The sequence below is a fragment of the Heliconius melpomene genome, chromosome 14, assembly GCF_056956725.1.
Source record: "Heliconius melpomene rosina isolate 202511_hmr_F chromosome 14, ASM5695672v1, whole genome shotgun sequence".
NCBI classification, from domain to species: domain Eukaryota; kingdom Metazoa; phylum Arthropoda; class Insecta; order Lepidoptera; family Nymphalidae; genus Heliconius; species Heliconius melpomene.
In genome coordinates, this window is record NC_140402.1 from 9,601,860 (window position 1) to 9,622,364 (window position 20,505).

The 20,505-nt window shown below is 42.6% G+C and overlaps 1 protein-coding gene across 7 annotated transcripts; it reads left to right on the forward strand.

Annotated features, from left to right (window-relative positions):
- The first annotated feature begins 2,877 nt into the window (after positions 1–2,877).
- LOC146532351 (endoplasmic reticulum metallopeptidase 1-like) lies at positions 2,878–20,178 on the forward strand. 7 transcript variants are annotated; one of them, XM_085197131.1, is made up of 7 exons: positions 2,878–2,967; positions 4,684–4,905; positions 4,974–5,132; positions 7,396–7,533; positions 16,751–16,907; positions 17,204–17,913; positions 18,181–20,178. In XM_085197131.1, exons 2-7 carry the CDS (start codon positions 4,740–4,742, stop codon positions 19,470–19,472), a joined length of 2,622 nt encoding a protein of 873 aa, XP_085053257.1. In that variant the 5' UTR covers positions 2,878–2,967; positions 4,684–4,739; the 3' UTR covers positions 19,473–20,178. The 7 variants fall into 7 exon arrangements, with proteins under 7 accessions (XP_085053257.1, XP_085053253.1, XP_085053256.1 ...); XM_085197127.1 differs by having other exon boundaries at positions 4,974–5,121; XM_085197130.1 differs by having other exon boundaries at positions 2,896–3,178; positions 4,606–4,905.
- Positions 20,179–20,505: the final 327 nt, after the last annotated feature.

Sequence of the window (20,505 nt, forward strand, 5' to 3'; positions counted from 1 at the left end):
GAGTGTCTTAACACTAGGCTTCCTCTGCTCTGCTAAATGCGGGCTACAGTTATAGTGTGAAGCTGAAAAAAAAACAATAAACTTATAAAATTATAATGATGTAAACGGGAATTCGGGATTTATATTTTATATGTTTAATATACATAGTTAACTTTTTAAGTTAACAATTTTAATTACTATTAAGCGGGGTGGATAGAAACGGTTTAAATTTTAAGTAACATTTTAACAATGCTGCTCTTTAAATATAAAATAATCTATAACGAAGTATGGGTTGGTTTTACATACCATACAATAAAAAATGTTTTTATACTATATTTTATTTTTATACTATATTATATTTTATAATATATTATGAAATACAAAAATATTGGTAATTTTTATTTAGTTAGGATGTGGAGTAGATATATATGCCGTACTGCGGCATTCACAGTTTGGAGGGTCTTTCAGCTTAAACCTGTACAGATATTAATTAAGATTCAAATAGCATTGCCTCCTTGGCCCGTCAACATCTGAACTTGTAACGGCGCAAAACTATCGTTCTGCCCTTTGATGTATACCAACATAGGTCTAAAAGTCAAAAAAAATCATTCAAATATTTTTATTAAAAATAAAAAGTTACTAGCTTCATTTTTTGAACATCAAATAATTTACCACCAGTTCACCAAAGTTGCCTCAGATCTGAGAAGATCCGGTGCAAGAAACTCAGCGGGACTTATTTTTTAAAATCAATTTTAAGCAAATACAGATTTAATTAGTTGTGACAATGCAATGATGCCTTTGAACTGTCCCACGAAGGAATTAGGAATTCGATGCAATCGCGTTACAGGTGCACTAAGATTAAGTTTAAGCTATTCCCGGTATTAATATTGTGAGCATCACTAATTTGTGATGTTGTTGTTAATAATATAAATTGTTTTTTTTAACATACATAATTTTCAAAAATATATGGAGATGCAACTGTCAATATTAATTTCTTTAAACTTTTCCCTTAAAGAATCTTTAGACACAACCGTCATACAGTTGTACCTACGATCCCCACTCGGGAGAATAAAGACAAAAAACGAGGCGTTGAGTCCGTCATTCAACACGCCATTCCTTGAAAAACTTGGTGGAAACTAAGAACGATGTGTCTTAACACTTCCCTCTCTCTGCCTACCTAAATGCAGATGGGATACAGCATGAAGCCGGTTTAGCTGATTTTAATTTTCCTTTGTACTCATAATATTCTCTACTTTCAGTAATTCATTTCCGTTATACAAAAAGTAATCACTAAGCTAATAATGTTTTTTTTACACGGACCATGTCATTTTAACAACACCAGCCATTATGAATAAATTTTGCTCTTTAAATAAAAAGGAATTAAATATCACATTTAGTAATGAAAATCATTGGATTTTATGATATAAAAAATTTTCCTTTTTTATTGTGTCAGTTCACCCCAGTTAACTTTTAATTTAAAAAAATCATATACATATCCTATCCTATATCTTATAAAACAAAGTCGCTTTTCGTGTCTGTCTGAACTTTCTAACTCTTCTTCTTCTAAACCACCCAACGGATTTTTATGCGGTTTTCACCATTAGATCGAGTATTTCTCAGGGAAGGTTTATATATACTTTATTATTTGTACATTCTTATGTAAATTAACATAAATACGATAAATGTGTCTAAAGTCCTACCCGTTGAGACACTTTCGCGCATGCGCCGCTCTAATGGTAAGTACTACATGAAAATAATGTACTGGAGTATTGTTCCTCTTAATAAGATCTACAAAAAAGTCCGCGACAGCATATTTTTATCTTTTTAGGATAACGTGTAGTGATCATATTTCTGTCTAAAAATAGTAATTTCAATATATTTTTTATTGTGAGGGATATTTTTCCATAATGGTATTAATCCTTATCCTTTAAAATACTTTATTAATTTTCTACGTTAAACGAAGATAAAATTTGCTGTTTACACTATTTCGAAATTGCGAATAGTTTTAGAGAAAAACGCATTTAATAGTTAACACATCACGCCGTTCACACAACAGCTGTATCGAGTCAAGTTTCACTTATCCCTTACTCTCAGCATATAAATAAGTATATTAGTTACGTTGGCCATTTAATGTAGATCAAAACTGTCTTTTACTGTTTTTCATTTTAATAAGTACTTTAGAAGTTGTTACAATATCAAAACATCCTTGCTGCGAAACGCGCCCCGCGACGTTTTGCTTATACAAGCGCGTCATGAGCAGTCATCGGTGGTTCAGTGGTAGAATGCTCGCCTGCCACGCGGGCGGCCCGGGTTCGATTCCCGGTCAATGAATTCTATTTAATTTTCCTCACAGGCAGCCACGTAGTGCTTGCTTTTCATCAGGGACAGAATACCCTCTTTAGTATTAACCACAAGCTCGAAAAAAAAAACCCGCCTGCCTCTATAGCAACGAAGATTTAGATGCGTTTGCACGTATTGGATAATTGGAGTTGAATGTATTATTTCAGCGCGATATATTTGGTTTCATATTTTTGTAGTAGTTATTAGTAGGTAGGCTTTTGTTTATAAATTCTTCCGTTTAAAAATAGTCATTTAACTATCTAAAAATAGTCATTTAAATATATTTTAATAAGTACTTGAAAAGATTAGTAGCACAGATTTAAAATTACGGTACCTACTAAAAAATCCTTGCCGAGTAAAACAATTGGAAAATACTTATTGAAACTACGAAAATGCGGGTTGCATTAGGGTTTTATTAATTTTCACATTATCTTAAGTGCTTTGCAAACATACATTATATAAATAATCCAGTAGTAAAAGCGGGCGAAGCCGCAAGGGGGTCGCTAGTTATATTATACAGTTTAAATTGAATGGAAGTTAAAATGGCAGTATTTGACACTTGACAGCTGTGAGTTGACGCATGTGGTGTGACGCATGACGCACTGCAGACGAGGGCGACGGCGGCGGCGAGCGCGAGTGCTGTCAACTGTCAGTTTCAATTATAATTCATTATATTATGTTTCTTCAATGATCTCTAGTGAGAGTGACGAAGTACCGTAAACATTGTGTTTTATTTGTTTTAAATTACTAAATAATAGTGATAGTGATATATAACCTCGTAGAATACATTTTATTAAAGGTTATGTAAATAACTAAAATGCATATTACAAACAGGAACAACAAATATACAAAAAAAATGGTACGTTTTGTTTCTTCAGTCAGTTCTTGAATAGAACAAATATTACACTTTTTTATAAGCTTTAAATATAAATGAGAAATATAGATACATGTTATTTCAATCAAATTAAATATTTTACATTATTCAAATTTGATTATCGAGTGACTTATAATTATTTAAGTTTCTTAATAAAATTTTGATTTATAAAATTATAATCCAATAACTTAAATAAACTTAGGAAACATTTCTTCGCTCTGGTGTCAAAGCAAAGCGCGGCGCTGAGTTCTGCCTCTCAACATGCCTTCAGAATTCGACGGGTCATTTCGGGAAACGAACTGTCTTAACTCTAGTATCTCTCTGCCTACCCTGCTGTGTGCGGGATGCATCGTGAAGCTGATGTTATATATTTTTTTAGCTTAGGCAACTACAAGAAGTTTACTTCTGTACGTTATACGTACCTTCTCTATCATATATTTATTTCTATTACAAACGCCTTGTATCGTGTTTGCAGTGTACTTTTTTTTTTCCTTTTATAATCCTGAGTATACGCGCATATTTTATGTTCAGACACTAGATTAGTAGGACTAAGATTAGGCGCAAGCTATAAACAGCACATCGTGCAGGGCTTTCTTATATAAATAATGCCGATCAACTACTCGTAGGCGCAATATACAGCAATAATAAAATTGGCAAAATAAAAAATGCTGCAATTTATAATTTTTACAAAGGTGGCATTTAGTGCTATTTCGCAAAGCATGACAATTTAAAATAACTTTGCCTGATGTCTTACCTAATATTACGCGCGAATCATATAAAATTTGTAAATTTTGTACAAATTGTATCGAATAAGATAGTAATGATGGTAAGATGAGATATATTTATTGTCTTCTCCAAATCTAAAGACGTTTCAACTTAACGTAGCTTCACGCTTCATCCCTGGCATACCTCTTTCGCCTCGTCCACCGTCATCAACCTCTTTATACATGTACTCTGGGGGACCTCATGCTTTTTTCGTGACCTTCCTCCAGTTCCTCTGATACTGTGTTTCCTCACATTTTTCCTCGCTTACCACTCACTTTTACATCATAAATCTTTTTTGTCATTCTTTCATCAGTCATTCGTTCGACGTACCCACACGAGCTGAACACGTTCTTCTTCATTCTCATCGTGAGATTCTCGCTAGTAGATACCTGTCGTTCTATGTATTTCTTGCGGGGTTGATCAGCTGAGCTGAGATCGCATCTCCACGGCATTCATCTTTCTTTCATTCTTTTTCTCTTAATAATCACGTTTCGCTGCCGTATAACAACGTCGGTGCCAACACCGCATTGTGTACGTCCAAACGCGCAGCTGTGCTGACGTTATAACATGTCCTATAACTTCTATATTCCTGAATCCATAATTATGCGAATGACGAAAGGAAATCAAAATATTATATATTGAATTAGGTCATTACCAACATTTCTGAATCACCAAGAATGTCAGTAGTGTGACGTGAAAGTAAAGTGTAAATACCGGTGGTGCAGCAAGAGTACGGCGAGGAGGTGAAGGAGAACGTGTACTCGGACGGCGTGCTGTCGCTATGGTGGCTGGTGGCAGCGCTGGCGGCGTGCGGCGGCGCGCTGTGCGCCGCGTGCGGCGTGGACGCGCGCCTGCCCGCGCCGCTCGGCCGCCGCGCGCTCCCCGGACGTTTCAGCGCCGCGCTCGCGCACGAACACCTCGTCAACCTCACGTCCATTGGGCCCAGGGTGAGTCGACACTACTACGACACTACTACCACTACCACCACCGGTGCTAGCTGTGTGGCGTGTGGCAGGTGGCGGGCAGCTACGAGAACGAAGTGGTGGCGGTGCGCGTGCTGGTGGAAGCCGTCAAGAGCATCGCGGCGCAAGCCTCGCCGCACAACCGCATCGACTACGACGTGTTCTCGGCCAGCGGGAACTTCTCAATTACCTTCTTGGATGGTCAGTAACCAGTACGTACAGGTACTAAGTAAGACTCGTTTTTCGCTGTCTATTAGCGTAATGCAGGAGATGATTTTAATGATATCTTTTAACTTCACGTTGTGCAGTAGGTATCGGCGCTGTAGGCGGAGCGGGTTAAGACTTAATTAAGACTTTTCGAGACCGCTTGAGTGCCCGAACTCAACGCCGCGCTTGATCATGTTATCAAAATAAATAAATGAAAATATAATAATAAAATATAATCTGTAGCTGTGCCGTTGCGCAACGACGCGACGGTCTCAATAACTACTACACATCTAGTTTAAGTTACTATATGTAAATGTTTAATTTTGTACAATTAAGTACCTATGTACAAAAATATTTAAGTATTACACTTGTGAATAAATTAAAATTTGAAATGAGATAAAAATAAAATGAGTGTGGCTTAAACCGACATTACACGATTTTGATTTGTCTGTTCTTAAAAGAACTCTCATGTCATTTCATCCAGAATTCAAATTCAAATATCAAAATATTCTTTGTTCAAATAAACTTATAATAAGCACTTTTGAATCGTCGAATGAACATATGAACAAAAAGCTATCACCGGTTCGGAAGGCAGTTCTGCTGAGAAGAGCCGGCAAGAAACTCAACAGTTGCTCTTTTCAAAATCAATGGTACAATCTATTACATTAGCTGGCAGCTATCCTGCATTACATTCAATAGACATTAGTTCCATACATGCTTATCCTCTAAATATTCTTGAACAGTGTAATACGCTTTGTTTGTTAGAATTTTTTTTACAAATACTTTAAATTTTGGTAGTGGCAAACTAAGAATACACTGCAGAATTTTATTATATACACGTTTACTCAAACCCATAAAAGATTTATTAACTTTAATTCCAATAGAATGCCAAAAAACTGTGTAGAAACTCTCCGATAAATATGATAAAAAAATCGGCCAACAGCGTTATTAAATTGATTTTGTTCCGACGATCGAATGTATCGGCCAACTAGTGGCAAACACTGTGCGATCGTCGCCATACAAACAGATCGCCCGATCAGTTGACATCTTAGTGTCACAAGTTTGCAGTAAAAACGCAACTCGCACACTAGTCAATAGTTTCAATATTTACTTTTCAAAAGACAAATGCTCATTTTTAAACTGGATGGTCTGTTATCAAAAATCCTTCAAATGTTTGAATGTTTTTAGTTACATACAATATAATAAACATACACAAATGGGTCTTACGCTCTTATGAACTTAAGAAAAATAAAAATATATAAAGCATTTATTAGTTACTAGTGGACCCGAACGCGGTTACGCCCGCTTCAACTATACGAATATTAATTTATTAAATATATTTATGAAATTATTTTCAGCTTTCAATACAGAGATGCGTTAAGCAAGTTCAATTTGGGTGACGTTTTCTAACAACAAACTTTGCAAATCGTTGCTTAGCAACGGTCGCATAACAACGGTTGTTATTAACATGGCGGGATAAATTGCATGTCAAATTAATAAGTATTTTAATATATTTGTATATATCGAAAATATTACAAATATGAGAAAAAAAAGTATCCTATGTTCATCCCTATATGAATATTTTATCATGATTAAATTAGCGGTTTGGCCCTGATTGCGTAAAAGACAGACAGACAGAGTTACTTTCGAATTTATAATATAGGTATGGATTATATTTTTTTATAATGTAAGTTAATTTCTACATAGCGATTGATCTTTGTCTTACATATGGTTTTTTTAAATTTGTTTATTTACATTTATTAGTTGTTTTATGCCACAAACCATAATCTGCTGCTGTGGTTTGTGTTAAGTAAAGTCGATTAGTTTCTCAGTAAAATTGACTACAGGGTGGAAGTATCAGCGCTCCTTTTACGATAACAGCATATATTGTAAAATATTTCAAACCCACATCTAAATAAAATAATCAAGATACCTCAACCTCAATTTTGTTTGGAAAAAAAACTTTCATTTTTGGGAAAAACAATTATATTAGGCTTTTATAAAGTACTTAAAACTGTAGTTTCATTTAAAGTGGTGCTGACAAAAACACTATAGCTCGGAACACTGGCTTGTTTTCATTTATGTCAAATTGATGTTACGGTGTTTGAAGGACTGGAAGAGCCCTTTCAAAAGTCATCCGGGTATATGATGATAGTTCTGCTCTTCTCCGTGTGAACCTGAATAGTGGAGGCAGTTACAGTAGGTTCTGTAATATCTATATCAGTCACGGAACCTGCCGTAGCGTCTCCCTCCGTGTTCTGTCCGCAGGTATGAGCAACCTGTACCGTGACGTGCAGAGCGTGGTGGTGCGCGCGCGCGGCGCCGGCGCCCCGCCCGCCGCGCGCTCCGCCCGCCCCGCCGCGCTACTGCTCAACTGCCACTTCGACACTGTCCCCGACAGCCCCGGTGAGTGCTTACTCGTGAACAATACTACACCACGCCTCGTTCATTAATTGAACTCGCGGCGTGGGACGTAGCTATTTATGCACTAGGTGCTTGTGAACATACGTGTACCATGTGCAGTGTGTAGTATACCGTCTACCTATTATATACTACACTAGACGTCAGGTTTTGATTCTAATCTATGATAACTAGAGGTGATTAAACGAAGTATGACACGTTAAATTATCTGAAAAACCGGACAAGCGCGAGTTGGGCTCGCCCACCGAGGGTTCCGTTCGAGGTCTCGAGTTTTTTATGAACTTCAAACCTAGCTTAGCCCTTTCATCTGATACCTTACTTAAACTAACGGCTTTAATACCAAATTTTGCCCCCCTCTAAAAGGCTATTATTTTTTAGCATTTAACCACAAATATATAGTTATAATGCTCGCTGTCAAATTTCATAATTCTAGGTCAACCGAAAGTACCTATTAATTTTGATTCCCTTCATAGTGTCGAAATCACGTTTTTTACGGTATAAACGGCAATATCTTTTTTTTAAGTAAATGTAGAAATACGAGTTTTACAGTAAAACGTGGGACCGTAGATGGACGCATATGGTTTGAATTTTAACTCGATATCTCCATCGCCAACTTTTAAAAGTTGACAAACTTAAGTTTTCGGGCATATACACTCATCCTATATCTTATAAAACAAAGTCGCTTTTCGTGTCTGTCTGTTGTTTCTAACTCTTCTTCTTCTAAACCACCCAACGGATTTTGATGCGGTCTTCACCATTAAGTCGAGTGTTTTTCGTAGAAGGTTTATATATAGTTTATTATTTGTACATTTTTATGTAAATTAACATAAATACGATAAATGTGTATAAAGTCCTACCCGTTGAGACACTTTCGCGCACGCGCTGCTTTAATGGTAAGTACTACATAAAAAAAAAATGTACTGGAGTATTGTTCCTCTTAATAAGATCTACAAAAAAGTCCGCGAGAGCATATTCGTATCTTTTAAGAATAACGTGTAGTGATAATTTTTCTGTCTAAAAATAATAATTTCAATATATTTTTTATTGTGAGGGATATTTTTCCATAATGGTATTAATCCTTATCCTTTAAAATACTTTATTAATTTTCTACGTTAAACGAAGATAAAATTTGCTTTTTACATTATTTCGAAATTGCGAATAGTTTTACAGAAAAACGCATTTAATTGTTGACACACCCCGCCATTGACACATCAGCCGTATGTTACTCAAGTTTCACTTATCCCTTACTCTCAGCATATAAATAAGTATATTAGTTACGTTGGCCATTTAATGTAGATCAAAACTGTCTTTTACTGTTTTCCATTTTAATAAGTACTTTAGAAGTTGTTACAATATCAAAAAAATCCTTGTGCCTCGTGCCCTTGCCTTACACGCATCGGTGGTTCAGTGGTAGAATGCTCGCTTGCCACACGGGCGGCCCGGGTTCGATTCCCGGCCCATGAATTCTACTTAATTTTCCTCACAGGCAGCCATGTCGTGCTTGCTTTTCATCAGGGACAGAATACCCCCTTCAGTATTAACCACAAGCTCGAAAAAAAAAACCCGCCTGCCTCTATAGCAACGAAGATTTAGTTAGATGTGTTTGCACGTATTGGATAATTGGAGTTGAATGTATTATTTAAGCGCGATATATTTGGTTTCACATTTTTTGTAGTAGTTATTAGTAGGTAGGTTTTTGTTTATAATTTCTTCCGTTTAAAAGTAGTCATTTAACTATCTAAAAATAGTCATTTAAATATATTTTAATAAGTACTTGAAAAGATTAGTAGCACAGATTTAAAATTACGGTACCTACTAAAAAATCCTTGCTGTGTAAAACAATTGGAAAATCCTTATTAAAACTACAAAAATGCGGGTTGCATTAGGGTTTAATTAATTTTCACATTACCTTAAGTGCTTTGCAAACATACATTACATGAATAATCCAGTAGTTAAAGCGGGCGAAGCCGCAAGAGGGTCGCTAGTTTTGTATAAAACAAACTATAAATATAAGTTTGTAAAGATTTTTTTAAATGAAATACCTATAAATTTTCATTTTTTTGTTTATATTGTAAGTTTTGACTTCGTACGAAACTTCATAAGTGTAGGCCCATAGGGTTCTTTTACGCGGCGAATTTAATACAAAATACAGTTAAATCGATGCATAAATGTTCGTATCTTTTGATTGTGTCTTTTTGGATGCTTGATTTTTAGTGTTTCAACGAACCGTAGGCCTGAATAGTTGATATCAAATACAGCTTGATACCTCCACGCGGTCTTGACAGATGGACCAACGAACATCCTATAAGGGTTCTTTCTTTACCTTTTGAGGTAAGGAACCTTAAAAAGATAAAAAAATTATAAAAGTACATAATGTCAACATAATTTGTGAAAATTCTCAATATTAATAACCGAGCTTTTTTATTCGTCCCTTACTTGCAACGCTTCTTTCTCTTTACATAAACCTGAAAGTAAATAGTTGATATTCTTCCAAAGATGGTCCCTGGTTTCATATCTGTCGTTCTGTAAACTTATAAACTGTGACAACCGCCCTCAGCCTATGCGAAGTATTTTGGACGGTTGCGCAATCTGCTGTGGAATGGGGTGGAAGTACGTCATTTCTTTTACCCCGATTTTTTCTATATACAATGTCACACATAGAAATTACAAAATGTTCTATATTATAAACTAGCGACCTCTTGCGGCTTCGCCCGCTTCAACTACTTATTATTCATATAACGTATGTTTGCAAAGCATTTAAGATAATGTGAAAATTAATCAAACCCTAATACAGTCCGCATTTTCGTAGTTTCAATAAAGATTTTCCAATTGTTTTACACAGCAAGGATTTTTTAGTAGGTACCGTAATTTTAAATCTGTGCTACTAATCTTTTCAAGTACTTATAAAAATATATTTAAATGACTATTTTTAAACGGAAGAAATTATAAACAAAAGCCTACCTACTAATAACTACTACAAAAAATATGAAACCAAATATATCGCGCTGAAATAATACATTCAACTCCAATTATCCAATACGTGCAAACGCATCTAAATCTTCGTTGCTATGGAGGCAGGCGGGTTTTTTTTTTTTCGAGCTTGTGGTTAATGCTAAAGAGGGTATTCTGTCCCTGATGAAAAGCAAGCACGACGTGGCTGCCTGTGAGGAAAATTAAATAGAATGCATTGGCCGGGAATCGAACCCGGGCCGCCCGCGGGGCAGGCGAGCATTCTACCACTGAACCACCGATGACTGCTCATGACGCGCTTGTATAAGCAAAACGTCGCGGGGTGCGTTTCGCAGCAAAGATGTTTTGATATTGTAACAACTTCTAAAGTACTTATTAAAATGAAAAACAGTAAAAGACAGTTTTGATCTACATTAAATGGCCAACGTAACTAATATACTTATTTATATGCTGAGAGTAAGGGATAAGTGAAACTTGACTCGATACAGCTGTTGTGTGAACGGCGTGATGTGTTAACTATTAAATGCGTTTTTCTCTAAAACTATTCGCAATTTCGAAATAGTGTAAAAAGCTAATTTTATCTTCGTTTAAAGTAGAAATTTAATAAAGTATTTTAAAGGATAAGGATTAATACCATTATGGAAAAATTTCCCTCACAATAAAAAATATATTGAAATTATTATTTTTAAACAGAAATATGATCACTACACGTTATCCTTAAAAGATACGAATATGCTCTCGCGGACTTTTTTGTAGATCTTATTAAGAGGCACAATACTCCAGTACATTATTTTCATGTAGTACTTACCATTAAAGCAGCGCATGCGCTAAAGTGTCTCAACGGGTAGGACTTTAGATACATTTATCGTATTTATGGTAATTTACATAAGAATGTACAAATAATAAACTATATATAAACCTTCCCTGAGAAATACTCGACTTAATGGTGAAAACCGCATAAAAATCCGTTGGGTGGTTTAGAAGAAGAAGAGTTAGAAAGTTCAGACAGACACGAAAAGCGACTTTGTTTTATAAGATATAGGATAGGATATATAGGATGCTTCAACATAGTATACAAAATGCATCTGTAATACGGGAACCGACGATGCAAAATCAGGATTTACTCGAGCGTCATAGAGACCTTAACAACCTTAGCTTAAATGATAACAAAAAAAAATGTCATATAAAACATATCTTTTAATCTGTGGGGTGAGCGGTTATAGAATATCATCCACTTCCTCCGTACTCTTCGTTTCCGTGATGGTGATGGTCGTACGTAAGAGTTAAAACATAACATTGATCGAGCGCGTTAGATTTTTTTAAATCATTGATCGTAATCAATTAAAAAGCTCAAGAAATAGCATGTCAATAAAAGAGTATATGTGTCTTCGAACATACACTGTTATACACTACGGCCATACATATGCGGCTCATATTTGGTGGAGGTACTTACCGAGTGCAAGGATCCAGAGGATTGGTATCCAGAGGATGTCCTGACTAATATCTGTCCGATATTTGTTTGTGGGCATACGGGTACGCGACCCCGGATCCTCGAGCCGCCACTCTTACATCCTCATCCAGTCCGTAAGAATGGTGTCCTAACTCCCCCCCTTCCCCTCCTCTTTTCCTTAACTCCCTCCTTTTACCTATCCTACCCCTTCTTTTTTCCTTTCCCTTCGGTTTTTCCCCACAAAGGGGTTTTGGAGGTCAGACGGCAGTCGCTCCACGAAAACCGCAAACCGCCATAAACGAAATGGAACGAACCAAGAACAGACTGGGTACGGCTAGGGCGTCGCCGCAAAACGACGCGCAGGCACATCGCCCTACACCTGCGACAAGTGGGCAAGGGCTACCGTGTCATGTACGGACACGGCTAAAGACGCTAGTACCCAGAAGGAAACTCCGCTTTGCAAAGTGGAATATTGGCTCTCTGACCGGACGATGCAGGGAACTCGCAGATGTACTCATGAGACGTCGGGTCCAGTGTGCCTTCCTCCAGGAAACACGCTGGAAGGGCAATAAGTCCCGTAACATCGGACAGGGTTACCGGCTTATATACACTGGGTCACCTTCGGGTAGAAACGGTGTAGCGGTAGTGCTTTCTGAAGAGCTTCAGAATGGGCTCCTTGAAGTTAACCGTCGCTCCGACCGCTTGATGCGAGTGAGGGTACTGATTGAGGGCGTTATCACAAACTTAATGTGTCACAGTGCCTATGCTCCCCAGGCGGGATGTAGCGCGGCCGAAAAGGAGACATTCTGGGAGCAGTATGAAGGAGTGCTACTTGCTGTGCCGTGTACCGAAGTGGTCTTAGTTGGGGGGGACTTGAACGGGCACGTCGGTAGGGCTGCTGAGCCGTATGAACGTGTTCACGGGGGTTTTGGGCACGGTCTTCGCAATGCAGAGGGAGAAAACATTCTGAGAACCTGTATTGCGTCTGATCTGGCCGTCGTGAATACGTTCTTCCAAAAGAATTCTCAGCACCTTATCACGTATAAGTGCGGGTCCCACTCAACTCAAATAGACTACTTATTGACCAGACGGTGTCATATGGGCAGGGTAACTAACTGTAAGGTCATTCCAGGCGAAAGCCTAACGGCCCAACATCGTCTTCTTGTCATGGACTTTAACGTCACTCCGAAGAAGAAAGTAGCCGAGAAACGTAGGCCTCGGATCAAGTGGTGGTTGCTGAATGGACCGATGCAGACCGACTTCCTGGCAGAGGTGAAAACTCATAATCTTGCGACTAACACCGAGACTGCTCAGGATGCTTGGGATCGGGCTCAGTCGGCAATCATTGCGGCAGGCAGGCGAGTTCTTGGCGTTTCTAGGGGAGGACGTGTCATTGACAAGGAGACATGGTGGTGGAATGACGAGGTCCAGGAGGTGACTCGTGAAAAGAAGGCTGCCTTTAAGAAGTGGCAGGAATCCAACTCTCCTGAAGACAGACTGGAGTACACAGTAGCTAAACGTGCCAGTAAAAGAGCTGTAGCCAGAGCCCGCAGTGAGAGTTTGTCACCATTGTATGATAAACTTGAAACTGTGGAGGGGCAGAAGCTCATTTACAAACTGGCACGTTCCCGGGATAAAGTGACGCAAGATATCGCAAAATGTCTTTGCGTCAGAGATTCCCAGGGCACGCTGCTCTGTAATCATGACTCTGTGAAGGAGAGGTGGCGAAGCTACTTCCAGGAGTTGCTGAATACTCAGCACCCATGCAGTCTTCATCACGACCCACCGCCTAACCTCGGATTTATTGCCCCAATAACCCTTGACGAAACACGTAATTGCCTTCGACGCATGAAGAACGGAAAAGCGGTGGGACATGACGACATTCCGATCGAAGCGTGAAAATCGTTGGGCTCTCTTGGTGTGCTCATGCTTACTGACCTTTTTAACCATATCTTGAACACTGGTAAGATGCCGCATCAGTGGCGGCTTAGCTTTATTACCCCTATTTACAAGGGAAGGGGCAGTGTTCAAGATTGTGGTAGTTATAGGGGCATTAAGCCCCTATAACTACCTAGAAAAGAACCTGGTCCAATTTAACCCCCTGAAGACTCAGGTTTGCGCGTTAACCACAAAAAAAACCCCATTTATCGTATCGCCAGTCTTTCAGAACACTCCCCTTTCAGCCGCGCCGAGTATCAGCATATTGGGCCTTAATGTTTCGAGTGACTGCCAGTATCGCGATCATCTGGAAAGCAAGGCCAAGTTGGCCTCGAAGAAACTGGGGGTCATCAATAGAGCGAGACGGTACTTCACGCCAAAACACCGATTGGCTCTATATAGGGCCCAGGTTCGGCCACACATGGAGTACTGTTCTCATCTCTGGGCTGGTGCACCCCAGTATCAGCTTGACCCATTTGATCGCATACAACGAAGAGCTGTCCGAATCATTAAGGACCCAGTAAGCTGTGAAAGGCTTGACACTTTGGCTCTGCGTAGAGACGTCTCCTCGCTGTGCGTTCTCTATCGCATTTATCATGGTGAGTGTTCTGAAGAACTGTTTGACCTGTTACCTGCCGCCGAATTTTCTAACCGCACAGCACGTCACAAACTTAAATATCATCCACACCATCTGGATGCGTGGCACTCCACTACTGTGCGGTTTCGTAGGAATTTCCTTCCACGCGCCACCGAACTGTGGAATAGCCTACCCGCGGCAGTGTTTCCAGGTCGGTACGATATGGGTACCTTCAAAAAGCGCGTCTATCTCCACCTCAAAGGCCGGCAACGCACCTGTAGCTCCTCTGGTGCTGCACGGGGTCGTGGGCGGCGGTGATCATCATCAGGTGACCCGAACGCTCGTTTGCCTTGTCCTTTTTCCATAAAAAAAAAAAAAAATAAGCTTATGAGTCATACCATGAAGCTCTTCGAGCGCATGATCGACCTCAGGCTCCGCCGAAAATGTACTGTCTCTGAGTCTCAATATAGATTTCAGCCAGGATCGGGCACCATGGACGCCATTTTCGCCCTCAGAACTTTGATGGAGGCATACAGGGAAAAAAGGAGAGCTCTGCACGTGGCCTTTTTAGATCTGCAGAAGGCCTTTGACTGTGTGCCTCGTCAGTGTATCTGGTGGGCATTGCGATCCAAAGGGATCCCTGAGGCCTATATTGAGATTATCAGGGGCATGTACCACGATTCCGCTTCTATGGTTAGGACTGCTGTTGGCGACACTAGACCCTTCCCGATTACAGTGGGGGCTCACCAGGGCTCGGCTCTTAGTCCGTTCTTATTCAATGTAGTGCTCGATACTGTCTCGGCTCACATCCAGGACCAGCCTCCATGGCTGATGATGTATGCCGACGACATAGCACTCATTGCCGAGAACCGACTGACGCTGGAGCGTAAAGTGAACCTCTGGAAGGGTACGCTTGAGAACGGCGGTCTTAAACTAAATGTGTCGAAGACAGAGTACATGGCCTGCGGGAGCCGGGACTCGAGCACCATCCTTATAGGTCCTGAGCCAGCCGTTAAGTCGGAGAAGTTCAGGTACCTTGGATCTGTTATGCACGAGTCTGGAGGCATCGACCACGATGTCCATGGCCGGATAAGCGCTGCCTGGGCCAAATGGCGGGAGGTCACTGGTGTGGTCTGCGACCGCAGAATACCGCCCAAGCTCAAGGGGCTGATATACAAGAGCATCGTCCGACCGGTTCTTTTATACGGCAGCGAATGTTGGCCAGCACTATCTCGGCACACTCAGGAGCTTCACGTCACGGAAATGAAGATGCTGAGGTGGATGTGCGGCGTAACGCGGTCTGACCGCATACGCAACACATTCATTCGAGGTAGTCTTGGGGTCCGTGACGTAGCGGATAAGCTCCAAGAGCGTCGCTTGAGATGGTTTGGCCACGTTACGCGCCGGCCTAAGAACTATGTCGGACGCAAGTGCCTTGCTATACCAGTTCCTGGGGCGCGACCTCCCGGACGCCCAAGGAAGCGCTGGTTGGATGTCGTGATGCAGGACATGAGAGCCAATGGTCTAACCACCGTGGACGCAAAAGATCGTGCAAAGTGGAGTAGGTTAAGTAGGAAGGCAGACCCTGGTAATAGCCGGGATTAATGCCAGGAAGAAGAAGAAGACTTACCGAGTGCAAGGACTCCCCCAGTGTATTAATCTGCCACGCTTTACTAAATCCCGAAGTCCCCGCTTCGGCGCATTTAATTAGAATTTTGATCAATTTATTATGTATTTAATTAAAACGTAATGCATTGGCCTCGTTTCTAATTTTATGTTGTTCAGAATAACTAACTTGTTCTTAACGTAACTTCTGCTTAACCTAACCCACCGCTGGACTGCAGCTATCGAAAGCAAAGGAGAAGAAAGAAGGCCAATCGAGTGTGGCATTTTAAAGTGTTATTCCACACTTATAAAAAAATTAACGTAGCGGGATTTGACCACTAAGCCATACCTTGTCACCAAGCTACGTCGAAATTCTTATATGCTTGTTACAACTTATTTTTGTTATTAGCATAGAGAGTGAGAATGCTATTTATTAAATATTTTCATCATTTTTAAAATGGTATTCCACACTTAAGAAAGAAAAATACTTTTTAGAAAACTTATAAAAAATTGATGAATGAACTATAAACTTGATGAATTATAAACTTCGGTATTCTTAAATACGTCGTATACATACAGTAAAATGAAGAACTTTTTTCAATGTTGGCATCCACTGTCCACGTAATTGGCACTGGGCTAGTAACACAGTAACTCCCGCGCAGGCGCCAGCGACGACGCGGCGGGCTGCGCCGTGGCGCTGGAGACGCTGCGCGCGCTGGTGGCGGCGCCGCGCCCGCTGCCGCGCCCGCTGCTGCTGCTGCTCAACGGCGCCGAGGAGAACATCATGCAGGCCTCGCACGCCTTCGTCACGCAGCACCCGTAAGGCCCCCGTTCTACGGCGACTTTCCATTTATTTTAATTTCAAAATCACCTACCTCAATAACTCACTTTTTCACATTTTTTATTGCATTTATTAAAATTTACATCAATTATTTTGATTTTTCACAAAATATTCCACATTACAACGACAGTGATTACATTCCACATTACAAGAAACAGAATTTAAAAAATCATAAATTCACATTCTATTAGTATTTTGTAATTACCATACATACATATTTCGTTGTCTTATATAATTGAAAAAGATATGACATAGTTGTGGTGTGGTGCGGCAGGTGGGCCAAGACTGTACGTGCCTTCATCAACATGGAGGCGTGCGGCGCGGGCGGGCGCGAGGTTGTGTTCCAGGCGGGACCGCGCGCGCGCGCGCTGCTGGCCGCCTACGCCGCCGCCGCGCCGCACCCCTACGCTTCCTCGCTAGCACAGGAGCTGTTCCAGAGCGGCCTCATCCCCGCCGACACCGACTTCCGCGTATTCCGCGACTTCGGAGGCCTCTCCGGCCTCGACCTCGCCTGGAGCGCCGACGGCTACGTGTACCACACGCGCCTTGACGACGCTTCGCGCGTGCCGCCCGCCGTGCTGCAGCGCACCGGCGACAACGTGCTGGCCACGGCGCGCGCGCTGCTTGCCGCCGACGACGACCACGACCACGATGGCGTTTACGATGAGCAGCCCGTGTACTTCGACGTGCTGGGCGCGTTCGTGGTGACGCTGGACGCGCGGCGCGCGACGCTGGCAGCGCTGGTGGCGCTGGCGGCGGTGGCGGCGGTGCTGCGGCGCTCGGCGGGCGAGGCTGCGCGCGGCCTACACATGGCAAGGCGCGCGTGGGCTGGCGTGGTGCTGCGCGCGGCGCTGGGCGCGGCGCTAGCGACGGCTGCGGGCGGCGCGGCGGCGCTCATCTCCGCGCTGACGCTACACACTTGTGGCGCGCGCTTGTCCTTCTACGCGCGCCCGTGGCTGCTGCTGCCGCTTTACGCGTTGCCCGGTTCGGTTACCACTCTTAATATTTCAGCCTCCCTAGGGAGCACCAACCTCAGTAGAAAAGCTTCTTATTTTCCCAGACAGATTTGTACGTTAATCAATTTCATCTAATTTTTTTTTCTGGATTTTAACGCTTCTATCCGAATTTTTACAATCGGTGGTTGAAGCTTCCACCTTTTGATGTGATAATTGGACAGTCTTCTAAAACTCAGTTAGAAAGTTCATCTGTTCGTTAGCAGACATTACTTGATTTGACATGTTGTCCCCGCAGCGGTGGTGGGCGCTTGGGCGGACGCGCGCTACACGTGGCGCGCGTGGGCGGCGCGCGGCGGACCCGTGGCGCTGGCGCGCGGCTGGTGGGCGTGGCGCGCCTGGCGCGACGCGCACGCGCTTTGCGCCGCGCTGTTGCTGGCCGCCGGCGCCGCGCTGCGCCTGCGCTCCACCTTCCTGCCCGCGCTGTGGACGCTGCCCGCGCTCTCCGCCGCCATGCCGCCGCGCGCAGCGCCTGCCGCCGCCGCCGCGCTGGCCGTGCTGCCTGCGCTGCAGACCGCCTACCTGGCGTTGGGCTCCGTGCACATGTTCGCGCCCATCATGGGCCGTGCCGGCACCGCGCCGCTGCCGCCGGATGCACTCATGGCGCTGCTGGTATCGCAGCTGACGCTAGCGGCCTGCAGCTGGGCGCTGCCGCTGGTGGTGGCGGTGCGCCGGCCCGCGCCGCTACTGTGGGCGGGCGCGGCGCTGGCGGCGCTTACGGCCGCGCTCGTGCTGACCACGCCGTTGGGTGAGCCCTACAGCGCGGAGCGGCCGCAACGCGTCATGGTGTTCCACACGCGGCGCACGGTGCACCGCTCGCGCGCTCAAGAGGCGACGCCGTACGTGCCGGCCGACGACGCCGACGTGGCGCATGAGGACTTCTACTGGATCCCGGAACTGGACGTGAACACGCCGCACTCGCTGGATGCGCACGTGGCCGGGATGCGGGCGGCGCGCGCCACGACAGCGGCGGACTGCACGCGCTGGGCGTACTGTGGCGCGCCCTATTTCCTGCCCGTGCTGTCTCTGGTGTCACGCGGGCACTCGTTCCCTGCGCCCGAGCCACCCGCCGTGGCGCTGCGGGTGACCGCGCGCCTGCTGCCGGCCGCAAGTGAGGGGGAAGGGGGCGCGGCGCGCACGCTGGCGCTCAACGTGTCGACGGCGGGCGCGGCGCACGCGGTGTTGGTGCTGGCGGCGACGGAGGGCGCGCGTGTGGTGCACTGCACGGGACTGGGCGCGCCGCAGGAAGGCCCAGCGTGGGGCGTCCGCCGCACTTACTTCCTGGCGTTGCATGTGGCACGACGCGCGCACGCGCGGCCCTGGCTACTGGAGTGCCGCGTGGAGCGCACGGGGGGCGCGGCGGCGGCTGGAGAGGCGGAGGGAGGCTGGGTGCAGGTGTCCGCGGCAGCGCATGGCATGGCGGGAGGCCGCGCAGGGCTGGCGAGGGCCCATGCAGCACTGGTGGGGGGCCTGCCGGCGCATGCGGCGGGCACGGGCTGGGGCGTGGACCTACACATCATGGAGCTCTAGCGAAGTTGGACTGTGATCTTCGCGCCCACTGGACGTCTATAATGCGCTTGTGAATGGATACTGACACGCCTCAACTGTGCCATTATGACGTGATTCAAATTTTTTATACGTAAAATAAATGATTTAATTTATAGAAGTAGCACAAAACTGCTAGGTAAGAGTAGGCGCGACTCATTGGTCAATAGTGGATACAGACCTTTATTTGTCAATAAATATTGTTGCATTAAAAAAAATTGTTTAAACAAAATAATGGTACATAGAATACCCTTAGAAAAATTATTTATTTAGCACAATTTATCACTCATATAAAAGCAATAAAGTGCCTGTAATAAAACTGTTATATAATGTTTTTAAAAGATTTTATAAGTATAAAAAATCATTTTTTTTTTACATTTAGATGAATAATGTAAATTAATGTTTAATATTTAAGTAGGTAATTGTCGGCCTCCAGTCGCACTTCATACTCGTATAGTAAACACTTAACAGTTCGTTACGAACAGTAAAAGTAAATAAACATTAATGCTTATGTAAAGACATATCCAAAGATAATATAATTTATTTGTTCTACAAATGTAATTATGTTTTGGTAATGAACAAATCGTACTACAATTTTTTTTGTTCAATGCTGTTGATTTCAATATTTCATTATGACACAATGTGAGTTACAGTATTTTTGTTGTTATTGAAATAAAAACCTATATAAAAATCTACTGTGTTTTAATATAAAACAAAAAATACCTCTGTTATATTATTTCATTACATTTTCTAATATTTTTTTAAGTATTATTCTACACCTAGGAAATAAAAATACTTTTTCAGAAAAGTAAAATTCCACGCTACGTTATTTTTTTTTGTTTTCCTAAAAGTATTTTTCTTTCCTAAGTCTGGAATAAGAGTTTGTCTGTTTGTTTGTTTAAACGCTAAGATCTCTGGATCTACTGGTCCGATTTACTTTATTTTTGTTTTGTATAAAAGCTGCATTCTTCCTTCAATCCTTCATGATGATGTTACTTATTATTGATAACAATAATAA